General features: G+C 52.6%; 7 protein-coding genes across 7 annotated transcripts; 4 read left to right on the forward strand and 3 right to left on the reverse strand.

Annotated features, from left to right (window-relative positions):
* The first annotated feature begins 8 nt into the window (after positions 1-8).
* K489DRAFT_207424 (putative NADH-ubiquinone oxidoreductase B18 subunit) lies at positions 9-803 on the forward strand. Its single transcript, XM_033599625.1, has 3 exons — positions 9-272; positions 330-454; positions 507-803. The coding sequence occupies exons 1-3, from the start codon at positions 191-193 to the stop codon at positions 609-611; spliced, it is 312 nt and encodes a 103-aa protein (XP_033460812.1). The 5' UTR covers positions 9-190; the 3' UTR covers positions 612-803.
* Positions 658-2,917, reverse strand: K489DRAFT_394268 (uncharacterized protein). The gene is made up of 3 exons (XM_033606799.1): positions 1,947-2,917; positions 1,793-1,893; positions 658-1,714 (listed from the first exon to the last, which is right to left on the reverse strand). The coding sequence occupies exons 1-3, from the start codon at positions 2,527-2,529 to the stop codon at positions 995-997; spliced, it is 1,404 nt and encodes a 467-aa protein (XP_033460813.1). The 5' UTR covers positions 2,530-2,917; the 3' UTR covers positions 658-994.
* Positions 2,912-5,233, reverse strand: K489DRAFT_318396 (uncharacterized protein; the record flags this gene model as incomplete). Its single annotated transcript, XM_033601316.1, has 1 exon — positions 2,912-5,233. One exon carries the CDS (start codon positions 5,231-5,233, stop codon positions 2,912-2,914), a length of 2,322 nt encoding a protein of 773 aa, XP_033460814.1.
* Positions 5,234-5,867: 634 nt separating this feature from the next.
* Positions 5,868-8,660, forward strand: K489DRAFT_431135 (apses-domain-containing protein). The gene is made up of 4 exons (XM_033608434.1): positions 5,868-6,200; positions 6,257-6,443; positions 6,517-6,696; positions 6,748-8,660. The coding sequence occupies exons 1-4, from the start codon at positions 6,159-6,161 to the stop codon at positions 8,346-8,348; spliced, it is 2,010 nt and encodes a 669-aa protein (XP_033460815.1). The 5' UTR covers positions 5,868-6,158; the 3' UTR covers positions 8,349-8,660.
* A 509-nt stretch (positions 8,661-9,169) lies between these two features.
* On the forward strand, positions 9,170-10,750 carry K489DRAFT_370096 (GLE1-domain-containing protein; the record flags this gene model as incomplete). Its single annotated transcript, XM_033603101.1, has 1 exon — positions 9,170-10,750. One exon carries the CDS (start codon positions 9,170-9,172, stop codon positions 10,748-10,750), a length of 1,581 nt encoding a protein of 526 aa, XP_033460816.1.
* Positions 10,751-11,638: 888 nt separating this feature from the next.
* On the reverse strand, positions 11,639-13,883 carry K489DRAFT_370097 (uncharacterized protein; the record flags this gene model as incomplete). Its single annotated transcript, XM_033603102.1, has 2 exons — positions 11,639-12,479; positions 12,532-13,883. 2 exons carry the CDS (start codon positions 13,881-13,883, stop codon positions 11,639-11,641), a joined length of 2,193 nt encoding a protein of 730 aa, XP_033460817.1.
* Positions 13,884-15,214: 1,331 nt separating this feature from the next.
* Positions 15,215-17,590, forward strand: K489DRAFT_317673 (origin of replication binding protein; the record flags this gene model as incomplete). The annotated part of the gene is made up of 1 exon (XM_033601257.1): positions 15,215-17,590. One exon carries the CDS (start codon positions 15,215-15,217, stop codon positions 17,588-17,590), a length of 2,376 nt encoding a protein of 791 aa, XP_033460818.1.
* Between the last annotated feature and the right edge of the window lie 68 nt (positions 17,591-17,658).

The raw sequence follows: 17,658 nt of genomic DNA on the forward strand, positions 1-17,658 counted from the left end.
TTTAATAGAGCTCCAAAGTTTCCAGTGACTTTGTTCCTGCATCACCAGGTTGTGTGGTGAGGGAAGGTAAACCGAGTCATCATCCAATGGCCCATGCGCTAGCTTTCCACAACTTCAACATCAGATCAACCAGCTCGTCCGCCAGAGCGTGAATCCTCAAACGTCTGCATATCCTGCCCAGACGATCACCATGACAGTCGCAGAGACCATTTCAAATGCTGCTGAGAGCGTGAAAGAAGCCGTCGGCCTGGGCCATGGCGGACCCAGCGTTCGTATGTACATCCGCTCCTCATCCTGAATGGACTCTCAATACTCATACTCAATACCAGCGGCTACGCGCGAGGAGATGGCCGCTGCCAGATTACCTCTCCAGTACCGAGACTCATGCGCACACCTTCTGATCCCGCTCAACAAATGCCGATTCGACAACTACTATTTGAACTGGCGATGCCAGGTATGCGACACGCACTGTATTGGCAGCGCGACAGATCTAACCAATTTCTCAGGACGAGAGACATTCGTACGAGAAGTGTCAGTACGAGGAATTTAAGCTACGAGTGAAGAAGATGGACCAGATTCGGGCAGAGAAGAACGGTGCGCGGAGCAATTAGAAGGCAAAAGCGGGATGACTTTCTGAAGGGATGTCGGAATTAAAGCATGCTGGGATTATCAGTTGATATTGTACTTTTACACCGGCTATGGATACTATTTGGTGGAACACATGGAAATGGAGTACTGCTTCACAAGAATTGTCCATTCTGATTCATGATCGCGATCGCGATCGCGGCGTCGAGCCCACCGGACCAGATGAGGATGGGGTACGGTATAGAGCAGAGCCTGACCGCTCGCGTACCCTGTTGGACACCTCACCAATCGTGGGACGCTCTCCTGTTTCAAATCAATCATCTTTGTAAGTTGTGCATTTCAATTGAGCAAGATCGTCGCTTCCTACTGATCAAAAGCTGCTTGAGCAGCAAACACCATCGACTTTCGCTCACAATCTCAGGGCTTTTACTGCTTGCATCTGATTGTTGTCTTCACCAGAGTGCATACGCTTCTTTGACACCACGAACTCTGATGTAGTTGCTGGGTCGACTGTGTCTCCATTTGCGCGATCCTTCGCCTGCATCTGTTCATAGTCTGCACGCACGGTGCGTTCGCTGACTTCTTCCTTTTTTGCCCCTGAACTCAAGTTTGTCTCGGAAATACCGATTGGAGGTCGATCGACAGTGGCCTCAGAAAGCTCGTTAGTGAGCGGACTAGCGAGTTCCTGTTTGTCAATGCGGTCAGCAGCTTCGGTCGATCGCTGTGGAGAATCATGTCGTTCGGCCTGCAAAGTCACGCCGGCCGATGTCGTTTCCAGATCTATCAAACCTACGGGACCGAAAACAGGTGGATAGTAGTGAAACACTTCCTCGGCAAAGTCGGGAGAATCTCGACTGACTTCTCGAAACTTAGGGCGATTTTTGCTGCTGAGGGCTCGCCGATCTGCGCGAGCCGCGTCAAGTAGGTCACGCTCTTTTGCGAACGCGATGCGATCTTCCCAGGCAACATGAGTCTTCGCTTCGAAGAATCCACGAAAGCGTCGGAATGCTGCAGCCCAGGTGGAACCAATAGAAGTTATCATGTTGTTCTGCGGCAGGAGACCAGTGCCCCCAAATATGGCGTTGACAGCGTATGTGTGGGGAACCGTGTTGCTTTCGTAGATCTGGAACTTCAGTGAGCAGTCAGTCTCCTTACTCGTGCATTCTGCTCATGTGATACGAGTAGCGAAGTCGGGCAAGCGACATACCGTGATAGCCCAGCGGTGATTGCGATTGTACTGCTGTTCGATCTTGGTCACGGTAACATCGTACGCAAACCCTGTGCTATCGACAAAGACGTGATAGTTGGCTGATATGTCGTCAGTCTTTGAGCAGACAGAGTACGTGATGTGCGGGACTTACAGGACAGCCCTTCATCTTTGGCCTTCTTTGCTCCTCGCGCGAACACAGTTGCGGTATCGGAATTCTCGGCATCCTTGAACTGTTCGCCATGTTGCAAGACGCTTGGTCGACCCGATCGTTCTGCCATCTTGGCCAACTTCTTGGCCTCATCGTGCTTCTTAACCGCTTTTGCAATTTCCTCTTCGTTGGCGGTAGTCTTGACGTGTTCTTGCAATTCTTCAAGAATCTCATTATTCTTGGTCGGAGACTTCTTCTGACCATCGCTCTTTCCGTTGGGGTCGGTCCAGAGAAACCTCGAAACACTGCGCCGACCAGAATTGTTGAAGATGGCGACGAGCCAGTCGAACTTGACGATGTTAACTTTATTTCCTGACTCAATAAGCGCCTGGGCATCTTGAACCTGCTTGTCATTGTCACGCCACTTGTCTTCTGTGACGACAAGATGTGTCATCTTCCCATTGACTTTGACTTGGTGATGTCCACCTCGATGTTCGATCCATTTTTTCATGTTCTCTGTGCTGTATTCAGTACTCCATTTACCGCAGGTCACGATGTGACAGCCTGCCAATGACTTTCGACCCATGGTCGCAGTTGTGGTTGACACAGGATGTGAAAGCTAGCAAGAAAGGCGATGTTGTGGTAGATAAGAGCTCATTGGTGTCGAGAAGCTGAAGATGCAGTGATGATCATGGCAGGTAGACGAGTTTGCTGGAATGGTGTCGTGCAAGTATTGCCACTGTGGACTGATTCACATGCGAATGAGAACCCTGTTTCAGAATGTGTTTGGAGAGGAGCTGCATTTGTGGACCTCTTTAACCTCCAAAACCGAGTGCTTTCACATGCTAACATCACCCACGCACCGGGTGAGTATTCCTCTCGGAACACCTGATGGAAGGCTATGTACAATATGGTCTATTTTCATCAACGCACGTGAGTACATTATCGTTGAGTTCAGATTCATCTCCCTACAACTTAATGCTTTTCGCAGATTTAACGAAGTCTCGAATCTTGTCAAGACTTTGTTCTCCCTCTGATTCAACCCCACTGCTCACGTCCACGCCCACTACTCGGACCTTCGCCTCACCAAGTGCTTCGACTGTATTAATAACATTTTCCGGATTCAAGCCGCCTGCAAATAGCACACGAAGACCCTCGTCAGCAGCGAGGACATCCTTGACACTCGAAATGTTGAGCTGTGTGCCGCTTCCAGCGCCAGAATCGAGCAAAGGGATAGCGTGGAAGCCTGTTGTTGCCAGACCTGCAGCTCCAGGTTTGAAGGAATGAATGACAGGCACGGGGATTAGTTTAGCCCACTCGAGTGGCTCAGAGCCATGCAATTGCACGATGTCGAGTTTCAAAAGCTTCTGTTGTTCCAGGATGTACTCCAGAGGCTGATCCATAAACACACCGACAAGTAGTGCGCGTTCAGGATGCTGAATGAAATGTTGGGCTGCATGTGAGAAGAAGCTTAAAGCCTTTCCGGTTGGAAATGAAACGCTGGACAACGTGTTTGTGCCACCTTTAGTTGTGGTGTGCACTGCTTGTGAAATCTGCAGCGCGGTCTCTGTGTTGACTGTCCGTTTACGCCCTTCCACAAGTATCATACCAATGAGATCGGCCCCTGATTCGATTGCTGCCTTTGCAGCGGCGCTACTCCTCGTGCCGCAGATTTTCACGAGCAATTGTCGTGGCTGGACAACCTGAGCCGCCTCGACATCACCAGTCAGAAGCTCTTCGATGAACTGTGCAGTATCCTTTGCGCGCATCAAGGCTTCTCCCACGAGGACTGCACCAACTCCACTCTTTTGATATGGAGCCACATCCTGAGGACCAGAAATTCCACTCAAAGCGCAGAGAATGGTCTCTTTCGAGATCATCTCCATTAGCCTTGTCGTTGTATCCATATCCACTTCGAAGCTGGTCAAGTTACGATTGTTGACACCGATGACTTTGGAGCCGAGTTCCACAGCAATCTTCATTTCATCGGCCGTATTGACTTCCACGAGCGGCTCCATCCCCAATGATTGTGAGTAGTTGTACAGTCTAGTGAGCAATGGAGTATCCAGCATCTTGACAATAAGCAGGACGGTATCAGCACCAGATAGGCGCGCCTCAAGGATCTGATACTCGTCGAATATGAACTCCTTTCGCAATACTGCTGGCCGGTTTGGCATGCCTTCAAGCATTTGCCGAACGCTCCTGAGGTCTTCGATGCTACCCTTGAACCATTTGGGCTCAGTCAAGACGGAGATCACGCTGGCACCAGCTAGCGCGTATGTACGAGCCTGAGCTGGTGCGCATGCGGACAACGAAATGACTCCCTTTGATGGTGATGCCCGCTTGATTTCTGCCATCAATGAAAGTTTGAATGGAGATTTTCTCAGCCTCTGAGGGAAATCGATGAGCGATGGCGATAGCCCAAGATCGTACGCAGCTTGGAGATCTCCAGGTCGTTGAGAAGGAACTTCCTTCTGAGCTGCCACTAACATCTTTCGGTGCTCGTAAATCTGCTCCAATATAGAAGATTTCTTATCATTGGACGTGGTCGGCTGGGCGGATGCGACTGGCTTGGCGACATTGACAGTGCCTCCTTGCTTTCGGATCGATTCGTTTTCGGACCAGGTACCGCCTTGTAGAGTCAGGAAGTTCCTGAACATCGTTCGTCCTTCCGCAGTAAGGATGCTCTCGGGATGAAATTGAACACCTTCGACAAGGAATTCTTTATGTCGAACTCCCATGATCACTGTCTTGGTGCTGTCATTTCCAGCAGCCACCCATGAAGAGACCTCGAGGCACTCTGGCAAAGTCGGATGCGTACCAGCAAGTGAATGGTACCTAGTGACCGGGACATCCTGAGAAACGCCTGCGTAGACGCCCTTGCCGTCATGCTTCAGGAGCGAAGTCTTTCCGTGCAGGATCTCGCCAGTCTTGTTCACTGTGCCGCCAAACACAGAGTAAATACATTGCTCGCCCATGCACACACCGAGGATCGGTATCCGCCCGCTAAAGTGTTCGATGGCATCTTTGCTGATTCCTGAATCGGAAACAGGATGACCGGGACCAGGACTGATCACTAATTGAGTCGGTTTCTTAGCAATCAGATCCTCGAGGGAGATTTCGTCATTGCGATAGACGGAGACCTTGGCTCCTTCGAGAACGAGGTACTGGTAAACATTCCAAGTGAATGAGTCATAGTTGTCAATGAGGATTACATTATCTGCGGTCGGAATAAGAGCTGCAGCGGAAGGTTGTTGTGGTGAGTGATCGACGATCTCCGAATCATTCATTGTGATGTGTTCAAGGTGGGCGAATGAATCAAGGATGAAAAAAGTTCGTCGCTTGAGCCAAAACTCCAAGCGTCCGAGCTGTTTTGGGGCAAAAAAAGATGTATGATGATTCACGATGGCGTTCTCGATGTTGTACAGAACAAGTTTCATGGGGACCTCACTAAAGATACTAGGTATGTTAGGTATTATGTATTTGTCTTGGAACGACGGTATTCCACACATGCAACACGTTCCAATCGATCAGAAAACATACTTCACCCCATCTGTAATTATCTGTCGCCATGGTGTGACTCTACTCTACTAGGTATCTAAGAAGATCTGCCTCGCCCAATGCCGCACATCTCTCAATGAATGTTCCAGCCAAAATACGCCCCCGCCGCTGCTCCGGCTTCGGTCTTCGTCACAACCAAATTGGTGGCAATGGCCACCTCAGGTACTCAACTTGCGCGAGCGAAAACCACCGTCGTGGTACCCAGCTGCAGAGCAGGATTTCAGTAGTTCATCGTCGCAGATCAGTCTCATCGCATACTCAGGAATACCAGGAATCGATATCTTGATGGCAGCACAATATTTGCATTCTCTTTCAGCCATATGTTCTGTTGCGGGCCCCGCTTGACATAGTTCGCCGTATGTGACTCAATTGAGCCGACGAAGTACTCCGTATCAGCCAAATGCAACTTTGGAACTTTCCTCTCCGAACACGTGAGAGTGCGATGCAGACTACGACGCGCTATCAACTGTCGGCCAAATTCGCGACACGTCCTTCCAAAGAAATCCGCCCTGCACATCGCGTCATCCTCGCAGCCGTGCGCCAACACCACTTCCTGGCCTGACGTCTTCTATACTCCTTGGACGATTCCATCGTAGACGTGTAGAAAGCCTTTGAGATCCAGTGCAGTGCGCTTCGGCGCCCATCTGAGACAAGATGTCCCGCTCTGATAAGATTTACAGTGCCACTTATAGTAATGTACATAACTATTCGACGGCCACATCTACGCCGAGCGCATAGCTGACAACGACCAGGTGCCTGTGTATGAATACAATTGCGATGGCAATCATGTCATGCGGCGGCGATCCGACGATTGGATCAACGCTACACACATTCTCAAAGTCGCCGAGTACGACAAGCCAGCCAGGACTCGCATTCTTGAAAGAGAGGTGCAAAAGGGGGTACATGAAAAAGTCCAGGGAGGTTATGGCAAATACCAGGGTATGTAGCGCTTCTGATGCATGACGGAAAAATGTCGAAAACGGTGCGTCGGCTAATATCATCCACCATTCAGGAACATGGATACCCTTGCCGGATGGAAAAGAGCTGGCGCAGAAGAACGGGGTTCTGGAGAAGTTGTTGCCCATATTCGATTATGTTCCGGGAGAAAGATCACCACCGCCAGCGCCGAAGCATGCGACAGCGTCATCGAAACCACGCGCAAGAGGCACCACACAGAACAAGCGGCAACAAGGTAAGAAGGCGGAACAGCAGGCGGCCGTGGCCTTGTCTCACGACGATACAGTCTATGCGCAAGCCCCCGACTACGATCAGATGGATATGAGCGTACACGGGATGGCTACTCCTGACCGCGATGCATTCTCCGAATCGGCGTTTGACGAGTACGATCAATCACAGTATACAAATCCGCGTAAGCGCAGACGAGTAGAAGAGCAACTGTCACAGGCCGACAAGGAGCATCAGCTATGGGCGGATGAACTTCTTGACTACTTCATGCTCCAGGATAGTCCCTACGATTCTTTGCCTGTGGCACCCGTCCCACCAGCAGGCGCCGACTTGGATCGGCCCATCGACGACAAGGGCCACACAGCTCTGCACTGGGCTGCATCGATGGGCGACATCGAAGTGGTCAAAGATTTGATACGCCGAAGAGCCCGAATTGATGTGCAATCAAAGAATGGCGAGACACCACTCATGCGTGCCGTGGTCTTCACCAATAATTACGATCGCCAGAACATGGAGAAGCTTGCAGGCCTTCTCATACAAACCGTCAATATGCAGGAATGGTACGGCAGCACGGTCTTTCATCACATCGTAAACACGACCGAGCGCAAAAGCAAATATCAATGTGCGCGATACTATCTCGATTGCATCCTGAACAAAATGACCGAAGTTCTCTCACCTGATCAGATCGAGCGGGTACTCAACGAGACTGATCAAAACGGTGACACTGCGATCCTGATCGCTGCACGTAACGGCGCGAGAAAATGCATCAGAAGTCTGATCTGCAGGAATGCTGACTCAAGCATTATGAACATTGCCGGGGAAAACGCAGAGCAATACATTATCGAGCTGAACAATCGTCGCAAGGAGAGAGAGCATCACAACCGCCATATGTCGTCCTCTCCATTTCAGGGGAACAGTAATCTTCCGATCGGCGGCGCAGTCCAACCTCACATCAACGGTAACGCCGTCGTCACGAACCCGCTTTCAGCACTTCAAACTGACAGTGGCTCCGTCGGATACAAATCCGAGGTTGCGCTGGCGATGAAGACTTCTGTCATCCCCGCTGTCATGGAGAAATTTCAGAGCTTGACAAATAATATCGAAACGGAAATGGCTGAGAAAGAGGCCGAGTTAGCAGAAGCCGAAAGGGTTGTGGCAGCCAGGCGAGCAGAGATTGAGCAGCTGAAAGCTCAGATTGATGAGCTTCGTACCAAAGACCAGGCTCAGACCAACGGTGCTCTCGACAGTGATGCACGGCTGATAGCTGAGCTGGACCAACTCATGCATGAGTGCACCTCACTTACTATGGAGGAGCAGAATCGGACGCTGAATGGCCTTTTTGAGAAGGAGAAGGCAGCTCTGCCTCATTCACCTCCCGCAGACGTAGACATAGATGGAGCCGACGACGATGAGAATGAGACGATCAAGCAGAAGCTGGACCTGGCTCGCGAGCTTTTTACTGTTATGCAGCAACGGCACGGTCTGGTTGAAACCATTGTGCAAAATCTCTCGGTCGCAGGTTTGGGTAACAAACAGGCCGAGTACAGACGTCTGATCACGGGCGCTTTGCGAATACGTGAAGACGAGGTCGAAGAAGCACTTCCTGGAATCGTGGCCGAGCTAGAATCATCGTGCGATATGGAGCATGTGGGCGCATAGCGTGCATCCATATACCACTCACTCGGCACTGGCTCAAGGTCCACTCTTCCATGGTTAGGAACCAAATGAAGATCGACCGTTCAGGCTTCTCTTCGCGGATCGCATTCGGTGGGAATCGTTTCCACGCGGCAGCGAGTTAGGCACCATGTCCGTTTGTGACGAAATATGCCTGATGATTCACAGAGACAGACATCATTGCCTGCAACAGATGTAGCATTGTCATAAGATCATAATATCAACTTCAGTCTCGGCTTGATTGATGTCCATCAACATTGTGCTAAGTATAGCAAGAATGAGTAGGCTTGTCGGACGCAGAATATAACGCGGAGGTATCGTCGGCATGCGTGGGTTATATTGAGCTTCGAGATGTGCCGATCGATGGCAGAAGGAACCCCTTCTCGGCCCGGGCACACCAAATCGCGGTCCGAGTAAGCATGGTTCACGGAAGCGCTAGGAGGGAGCTGGAGCTCTTTCGACCCTGTGAGCTTTTCTGTGGGGAATTCCACGCGCGTAAAGTACTTAGATACTGTAATTCAATTCACAATATTACTACATTTGCTGCAATAACAATCTTCGACGCGCACACTCAAGACCTCCCCCATCCTCTACTAAAGCAGTCAGCACGTGCTTGACACTCACAATCGCACACATTACCGCTGGACTTCACACTCTTTGTCACTACTGCAGAGCACACCCATATCCAACGGCTTCGACGTCATTCACACACCTCACCTTGCCGACAATCGCGCCTCGTCACCACATTTCCACCTTCGTCGCAGTCCTTACAGCTCAACTGCATTTCTCATCGAAGAGAAACAAACATGGCGTCCGCTTCTGAATATGCTTCGGTCATGAAGCAGCTGAAAAAGACTGATGACCATGCCTTTAACCAGGCCTTGGACGATCAGATGAGCACGCAAAGAAATTTGCACATCGCAGCTCTCGAAGAAGCGCTCGCACAACACACTGCAGTACGACAAGCAGCAGAGCGGACTCTTGAGCAGCATCAATTGGAAGAGCGGCGGAGAAGGTTGCACGAAGAGGAGCTCGAGAGATCTCGATTGGCGGAAATCCAAAAGAGATTAATAGCAGAACAGGAGATGCATCGTCAGAATGAGATGCTACGACAGCGCGAGCAATATGAGGCGCAGCGCCGCATAGAGATCCAACAGCAAGAAGAGATCAAGAGAGAGTCGGCGAGAAGAGAGGCGCAGATTCAGAAGGAGAAGGAAGCAGCCGCTGAGCAAAAGGCTCGCCAGGATGCTGCCGCTCTCGCTGCTCAAGATAAGGCAGCACAGGCTGCCAAAGAGATTCCTAAAGCAGCGCCTCCCGTCCAAGCCGCGCCAGCTGCAACATCGCAGCAGTCCTCCAATTCCTTGATCACAAGTACCTCCCAACAGCGTCAGAACATTCACACCAATTTTCGTCAGCTACATTTACGGCTCAAGGCCATGCGCAAGCAAGTCCTGGATGAGTGCAAACAGAGCCCGATTAAAGGACTGAAGAATCAGGTTTCCGATTGGAGGCGAAGCATCGGCAAATGCTGCGGTCAGCTGAGTCCGACCAACAAAGAAGGCAATCGTCGAGCCATGAAGGAGGTGGAGAACATCCTCGACGCTGCCGGCCAAGTCCAACCTCAACCGATGGTAGACGCCTCACAGTTCATCATCAACAATTTAGGAAATACCATCAGCGGACAGGCCTCTGGAATTACCGTCTACCTGCTTAACATCATCGCCAAGAAGATTGTGGCACAATTTGGCTACGAAGCCGCGATCAATCCTGCCTCCGCAGACCCCATCGGAATCATGGCTGTAGCGACGTTTGCGAACGTCAAATACCAGATCAACGGCACCCCACTGATCGATATTCTTTGGGCAAAGTACCACCGCGCTTGCCCAGCCTTGTTCGGAATCAATGCGCCAGAGTCCACAGGGGACGGTCGAAGGAAGCTAGGGTGGGCACAAGAGGACGATGAGCGGACCGGCAAGCTTGTCTGGGTCAGTGGCGAAGCACATTACAGCCGCATGCGTGGCCTCGCCGCTGGCTTTGCCGCCTTGACCCTGCGTGACTTTTCCAAGTCCACCAAAAAGAGCCCGGTACCAAATCGCCTGTACTGGGAAGCCGTGGCGAGAATCGTCAACATGAAAGCTCTACCTCGGGAGCAAACAGCATCACAATACGCAGTACTCAAAGGTCTGACCGACGTGACGTTCATTCCTCGCGCGATCGACTTCTGGGGCAAGATCGTCATGGCCGTCTTGCACGCTGCCTTTGTCGAACTCCCAAAATCGGCAACGACCCAGAATCGCAGCAATGTGAATTTCAATGGCTGCCTGAAACAGCTCGAGGCCATGCCGGAGATCCTACAGCGCGACCTGTCAATCTCTCTCGAGGCATAGGGTGTTTCTGGAGAACCCACAGGCATGACTGCAAGACCTTCAGAGACTCACCAACCGAAACAGGGTCCTACTTCTCTAGTCCCGTCCGCGCTGAGTCGTACGATGAGGGCGATACTTGCATCTACACCAAAGCGACCAGCGACCACCCGCGACACGACACCACTCAGACAGAGCCGGACCCGCGCAGCACCCAAATGTGACACAATCTCGCCCCATCCGAAAGTGAACGCGAAGAGATTTAAAACACTCGACGGTCGCGAATGTCAACCTTACGAAATTCTCGCCCCACCAGCGGTGCCCGCATTCTCTCTGCCAGGGATCCCGCAGCCATCCAAAGTCCTATCACCACATCCAGCTCCGTCGACGCATATGATGGAATTACGATCACCCCGGCGTGCGTCAACGCCGTTGCCGTCAGCACAGAAGTCGCCATCATCACCCTCGACCGCACGTGCGCGTGTGACGAAGATGCTGAGTTCCCCCCCCCTCCCCACGAGGTGCCGAGGCGATTCAGGAGAAAGAAAGATACAGGAATGTACGACGTGGAGATTCAGAAGAAGGGGTATCGAGGGAGCAGCGGGCACGAGGGAAGGAAAATGCCCGTCCTCCCTCTGTTGGGTTGAGGGACAGTATTTGGGCTTGGTAGAGTTGTCCGGCCATTTCAATGTTTAGTCACTCAAGATATAGCGACAATGTGGGATTAGAGGATGTACGATTGACAGGACTTCGAGGCATCATGTCACATTTGTTGTGTAGAATTACTGGACGCAGATCATTATTTTCGATCACAGAGAAATGTAGCATTACGAGGAAGGAACGGTTCCTTCGAAGTTCAACCCCTTGAATTCTGGCCATGTGACCCATGGAAATCCCGCACTGTGTGTACGATCATTCTACGTTGCCATCGCGAACGAGGGCTTCGATCTCGTTCAGCTTCGCCAACAACTGTAGGAATCCATCGGGCTCCTCCTCGTCGTCGTCGTCGTCATCATCATCAGCAGTGCCCATATCCTTGGCGAACCACTTTGAGAAATCATCGTCCCAATCTGCCCGCTCGCCGATCGGTAAGGACTCGTTCATTGCGAAATTCGTCTTCCAGGCGACACAGTCGAGGCTGAGGGACCATGCGTCCTTGGAGAGCGTGGGTGTTTGCAGGGGCTGACTTGCATCATACATCGTGTCGTTGAATTTCGTGACGTCGAGAGTATATTCGGTCCTCGTAATGTCGAATTCATATGTGATCATCTGACGGACGTGCTTCAGTCCGGAAATCACCGGGTACCGAAGGAAGCGCTGATCGGTCTCGCGGGCGCTGGACATGATCTGCGCATCTATCGAGACCTCGTTCGGGAAGTTTGCCAGCTTGGGCGGCAGACGTTTCTCATCAACAGCCCGGCTGCCAGTCAATTCGATGGCCCAAGCGAGACCGCTTTTCAAGTCGAGCAAACTCATGTTCATGAGCATACTTGGTCGTGATGCACCCACAGGTAGTCTGGTCCACGTCACAGACCCGGAGGATACAGAAGATGTCTTCCGTTGGTTGTCGAAGTGCTCTGACCATGACATGCATAGGCAGAGATCGCCTGCCTTATCTTGAAAAGTGAATCTGGCATGATAGGTCGGCCGGACTTCTGATAGAGATTTGTGTAAACTTCCCGGTGGCATCAACAAATGATTCGCTCGAAGCATTACTTCCAGCAGCTTGCTTTCCAGCATCCAGTCCCCAATCCTGTCAATAAGTCAGCGCGATGATCGGCGCGTTCAAATCCCGGTTTCCTTACTCGTCCGTGACTCTCGCTTTGAATTGTGACTCCTTGGTCATAGTCAGGTACTCTTCAAGCGAATAACTATTCTTGCTTTTTGGGAGCCATGCCTGCTCGAGCATGAGCCTGCCTAGCCGGAAGCGTAACTTTATTTGTCCTCGATAGTAATGGAGCTGCCTGAGTCCAGTCATGATGTGTTTGATCTGCAATTCATGGATCCCCGCCTGCTTCCGAACGGTCTGCAGCTTCTCTTCAGAGCAGTATCGGCCACGTGCTTGTGGGGCCACCAAGTATGGAGGCAGCATGTCACCATTGGAGACAAGGGATGTCTGGCCGCGATAAGGCTCGCGCTTGACTCGTAAGGACAAGCGTGCACCTTCTTGTACACGAAGGACGTGCAAGTGCACAGGTATGACTGATTGAGCAGCGATTTGGAAGTAGGCCATGCGGATGCGATGCAACGCACGCTTGACTTGCTCGAGATCACCCATGACACCAAAGGTAGACGTGTCATCGATCCAGACGATGTAGCATTTGCACTCCATGCGAATGGGATCGAGTGCTTCGTAAGTCTTGCCCATGACTTCGTCAGGTCTGAGGTCTCCATCGTTTGGCCAATGGAAGTGACCGATCGAGTCATGGGCCATGTCCAGGGGTGGATGTTGCCGAAACTTCTCCTTTTGAACATCCCTTCGCCAATTGTTCTCTGATTCTACTCGAAGTTCGGGCGTCAAAGACGCGATTTTGGAAAAGGATAGAGCCCCGGATCCAGCCCTCCTGGGATCCCTGGACGGCCTAGTACTTGCATTGATCAAATGGAGTATCCTCTGTCTGGCTGCTGCAGCCTTTGAGGGGTCCCCCCAGATGCCAAATTCGACATGCCGATTCCCCGGACGACAATCGGTGAGGGTGTGAATAAATGTGCCTTGCTCTCGGGCCAACTCTTCATATTTCTTATCTCGAAGAGCGATATCAATCGGCAAATTGATGCGAGCCACAGGTGCTTTGCGTAAACGCCATTCTGTTTCCGCTGTAGCCACTGGGTCATCAAGCAAAATCAAGTCCTGCTCGATGATCCCTGATTGGACACGCTGCTGTCTTGAGATTTGGCGACCCGCAGGCGCCTGCGATTGGCCGCGATCGGCCGGTTGCTTTTTTCGCGAGTACAGGATCGGTGTATTCCGCGAGCTTGCGGGCACTCCTTTCCGTGAGCCTGAGTGAGGTACAGGTTGTGCATTGGTGCGACTGCCACGAGGCCGAGACCCTGTCACAATCTTCCACTCATCGGCTTCATTGGTCTGTTCGATGTTTGTGTGCGCCCTGATGGTAGCGTCCCAAGTTGCAGCGTTCGTCCACTCGTGATTCGACATGAGGGTGAAAGGTCAGCAGCTGATGGGTAATGGGTAGAGGCTGATCAGTGGCTGGCTACGATGCCGTCGATTGCTGTGAAGTTTCCGTTTCTGCGGCGCTTCTTTGATACCTAGGTAAGGTCCAATCGAGGACGAGATGCTTTTGTTCCGAAGATGCAGGTGGCACAGGTGGTGTAGGTGCAGGTGGGTAAACACAGCAGCGACGTCCGGAACATGCACGGAAGTTTTGCCCACCACCACAACAACCCTCCACTGTTGGAAACAACCTTGGAACAGCAGCACCTGGGCAGAACGGCAGACACCCGACCGTGACTCGACACTCCATACCAAGTCCCATCCCTACATACTAGTTACCTACATCTCCATTAATATTATACCTGTATGTATACACCTGGGCACACACGAGCAGCAGGCCAAGCATGTTCTGGAGCCCTGTCTGTTACCTGATGCTCTTGTTGACAGGGTGAGTTGATGTATGTAGATATATAGTACGCACCAGAGCTTTGGCTCATCACAAACTATTCCTCCATCCAGCCTTCTCTGCTCTACTTCGAACCCACGACTCCCTTCTGTTCAACTAATGCTTCACCCAGCTCAGCCTGTATGGCTCGCTGTACGCCCACTTGGAAATTTGGCAGAATTCGGTCGTTGGGCGTCCGTCATCTTGGAAAGTGGACCACGCTTGAAGAAACAGCAAGAAACATTTAACAGTCGCCTCGCGTAGTGTAGGTCCTCTTGACGGAACTTCGCCTGCTCGTCCCTGAACATTGGCCGATTACCTCAGCGAGGAAGCGAAGGAATTGGACATGCATATGTGTCGGTGTTCACTTGCTGATGGTAGGGTAGAGCATTTCTTCTTTTTTCTTCTCCTGCTCCCTGGTGACATATCTTGAACTCTGCCCCAGGATGGCGCAGGCCTGTATCCTGCATGAGAGAACCTTGAAAGACATCGGGAGGAGTATTGGTCGTTACTAGGTATTCACGTCTGCGAATGGTGCCGAGGTGCCCATATGTACAGTACAGCAGTCCCCACGCACTTTCCTCTCCACACACACACACACCTCCAGGGAGATGGATCACTGCCCAGGTGCAGGTGTGTAAGTTTATTAGGGTCGAGCACACTTTACGAATTCGCGCTAGTCATGCGCGACGCGTTCTCCCACGCGTGAGTGAGTTTCTCAGGCGCGTCCCTTTCAGAAGCGCTTCCCTTTACTAGGGTTGTGTGCTCACCATCCACGGATCGTCAAATGATTCGGGTTGGGTTTGGTTCAGAGACGTCTTGCTAGATCCCAACCTATCATCAATTGATTCGCTGCCATAGTTGCGCCATAATGCCAGGGAAACGCAAGAGAACTAATGTCGACCAGGCTCGGCACTATCTTTCTGGAGGCGGAATTCTACGAGAGGATTCAGACGACGAACTCGGACTGGAGGACCATCCTTGGGAATGGATCACCCAGTCGAAATCCAAATCTGCTGATGGAGGAAATGGCACAGAAATCATCGGTGCCCGCATGGGAGAATTCGAATGCTTTCTCGGTGACGCCGTGCTGTTGAAAGCTCCGACGAGCAATGAAGCCTGGGTTGCATTGATCTACGAATTTCTGGAGGCCAACGTTGAAGACGAAGATGGCGACGCCAGGCTCGAGAAGCAGGCCAAGATGCTATGGTTCATGTCCGAGAGGGAGATCAAGACCAAGAAGAAGAGGACCGACCATGTCCAACACGAACTCTACCTGACGTGTAACTTCGACTGCAATCCCTTGACCACGATCAACGGCAGAGCTCACATCATGTCACACGCGGAATTCATCCGCCGATATCCAGCTGGCACCGTCCCTCGTACTTCTAAAGCATACGGCAAGACCTTCATCTGTAGAAGAGGTGTCAACGATCGGACCACTACCTACACCGAGGAGTTCAAATGGGAGGACAGGTTCCGTGGAAGGGAGGATCTCCAAAGTCTTCATGAGCTTGTGGAGCAGCAGACAGTCAAGACGCGACGCAAGAAGGCACCCCGAGCCACTCGAGCCAAGGACCTGGATGATTTCGTCGAGGATGACGATGAGGAGGACGGCCCGACCACACCACGCAAAAAGCGCAAAGCAGGGTCCAAAGCCGTCACTCCCTCCAAACGACATCAAATATCCCCTCGCAAACTTGCGACACCGACAGGCCGCAAGATCATCGCGAGAAGGCCTCTGGAGTTCACGCCACTGGGAACAAGGGTGCTGGATGTCGAGAAGACGCAGGCCTCACCTCATCAGATCGCACGATCCACGCTGCATGTCTCGGCCGTACCTCACGCTCTGCCCTGCCGCGAGACCGAGTTCGAAACCGTACAATCGCATCTGGAAGCCGCCATCACCGCCGGCACTGGCGCATGTATCTACATTTCAGGCACCCCCGGCACGGGAAAGACAGCCACGGTACGGGAAGTCGTCGCCAGCTTACAAGCCGCGGCGGCCGAAGAGGAATTGGACGATTTCTACTTCGTCGAGATCAATGGCATGAAAGTGACGGATCCTCATCAATCATACAGCCTCCTATGGGAAGCGCTAAAAGGTGACCGGGTCAGCCCAAGCCATGCTCTCGAACTGCTCGAACGGGAATTCACCACCCCCAGCCCGCGGCGGGTCCCCTGTGTGGTTCTGATGGACGAACTCGACCAGCTCGTCACCCGCAACCAAGGCGTGATGTACAACTTCTTCAATTGGCCGCAGCTGCGACATTCCCGGCTCATCGTCCTCGCCGTCGCCAACACCATGGATCTTCCCGAGCGGACGCTGTCAAATAAAATCTCGAGTCGTTTGGGCCTTACGCGAATCACCTTTCCAGGTTATACCCATACACAGCTCATGGCCATCATCCAAAGCCGACTGAGCGGCATCGACCAAGTGGTCGTCGAGCCCGACGCCATCCAATTCGCCAGCCGGAAAGTTGCCGCCGTGTCCGGCGACGCTCGTCGTGCCCTGGACATCTGTCGTCGAGCCGTAGAAATTGCCGAAGAAGACACGAAGCCCGCAGCAGACGACAAGGCTAACGATGCCCCCCACGCCGATGACAAAGCGATGGTTCGCGATCCAGGCAAAGAGAACCTCGCGCCCGATACTCCCAGCAAGACACCCGGCCGCCAAAAGTCCTTCCTCACGATCAACGCGCTAGCTCGACAGCCGCCCCGTGGCGTCGTCACCATCGCCACCATCAAACGCGCCATCAACGAAGCCACCTCGACGCCGCTCGCCGCCCACCTCCGCTCCCTCCCTCTCGCCAGCAAACTGTTCCTCGCCGCACTCCTGGCCCGGCTCCGGCGGACCGGCATCCCGGAGTCCACCCTCGCCGACGTCACGGATGAGGCGCGCAAATTGGGCCTCATGGCGATGAACCCCTTTGTCGAGGAATTCCTCCTCACGCCCGTGGATGTCGCGTATTCGCTAGCGCGCGAGGCCGCGGAGAAGGCCAAGGCGGGCGCGAATCCGCCGGCGAAACGTGGACGGGCGGCGGCGGTCAAGAAGGATGTGGTCCGGTCGGCGCGGGCATTGGGATTAGGTGCCGCGACACGGGAATTGGCCGAGGCGGGGATTATCGGCGTGGAGCATCGACATGGGGAGCGGGCGGGACGAGTCCGGCTTGGGGTCGGAGAGGATGAGATTCGGGCGGCACTGAGGGATGACGAGGAATGTCGGGGACTAGGTTTGAACGGTTGATGTAGATGAGAAGACGTCGCGCTTCCGCACGGTAGGAAGTCCCATGTCGCCAGTTTCACGTAGTGCTT

Source organism: Dissoconium aciculare (assembly GCF_010015565.1).
Source record: "Dissoconium aciculare CBS 342.82 unplaced genomic scaffold K489scaffold_5, whole genome shotgun sequence".
Taxonomy (NCBI): domain Eukaryota; kingdom Fungi; phylum Ascomycota; class Dothideomycetes; order Mycosphaerellales; family Dissoconiaceae; genus Dissoconium; species Dissoconium aciculare.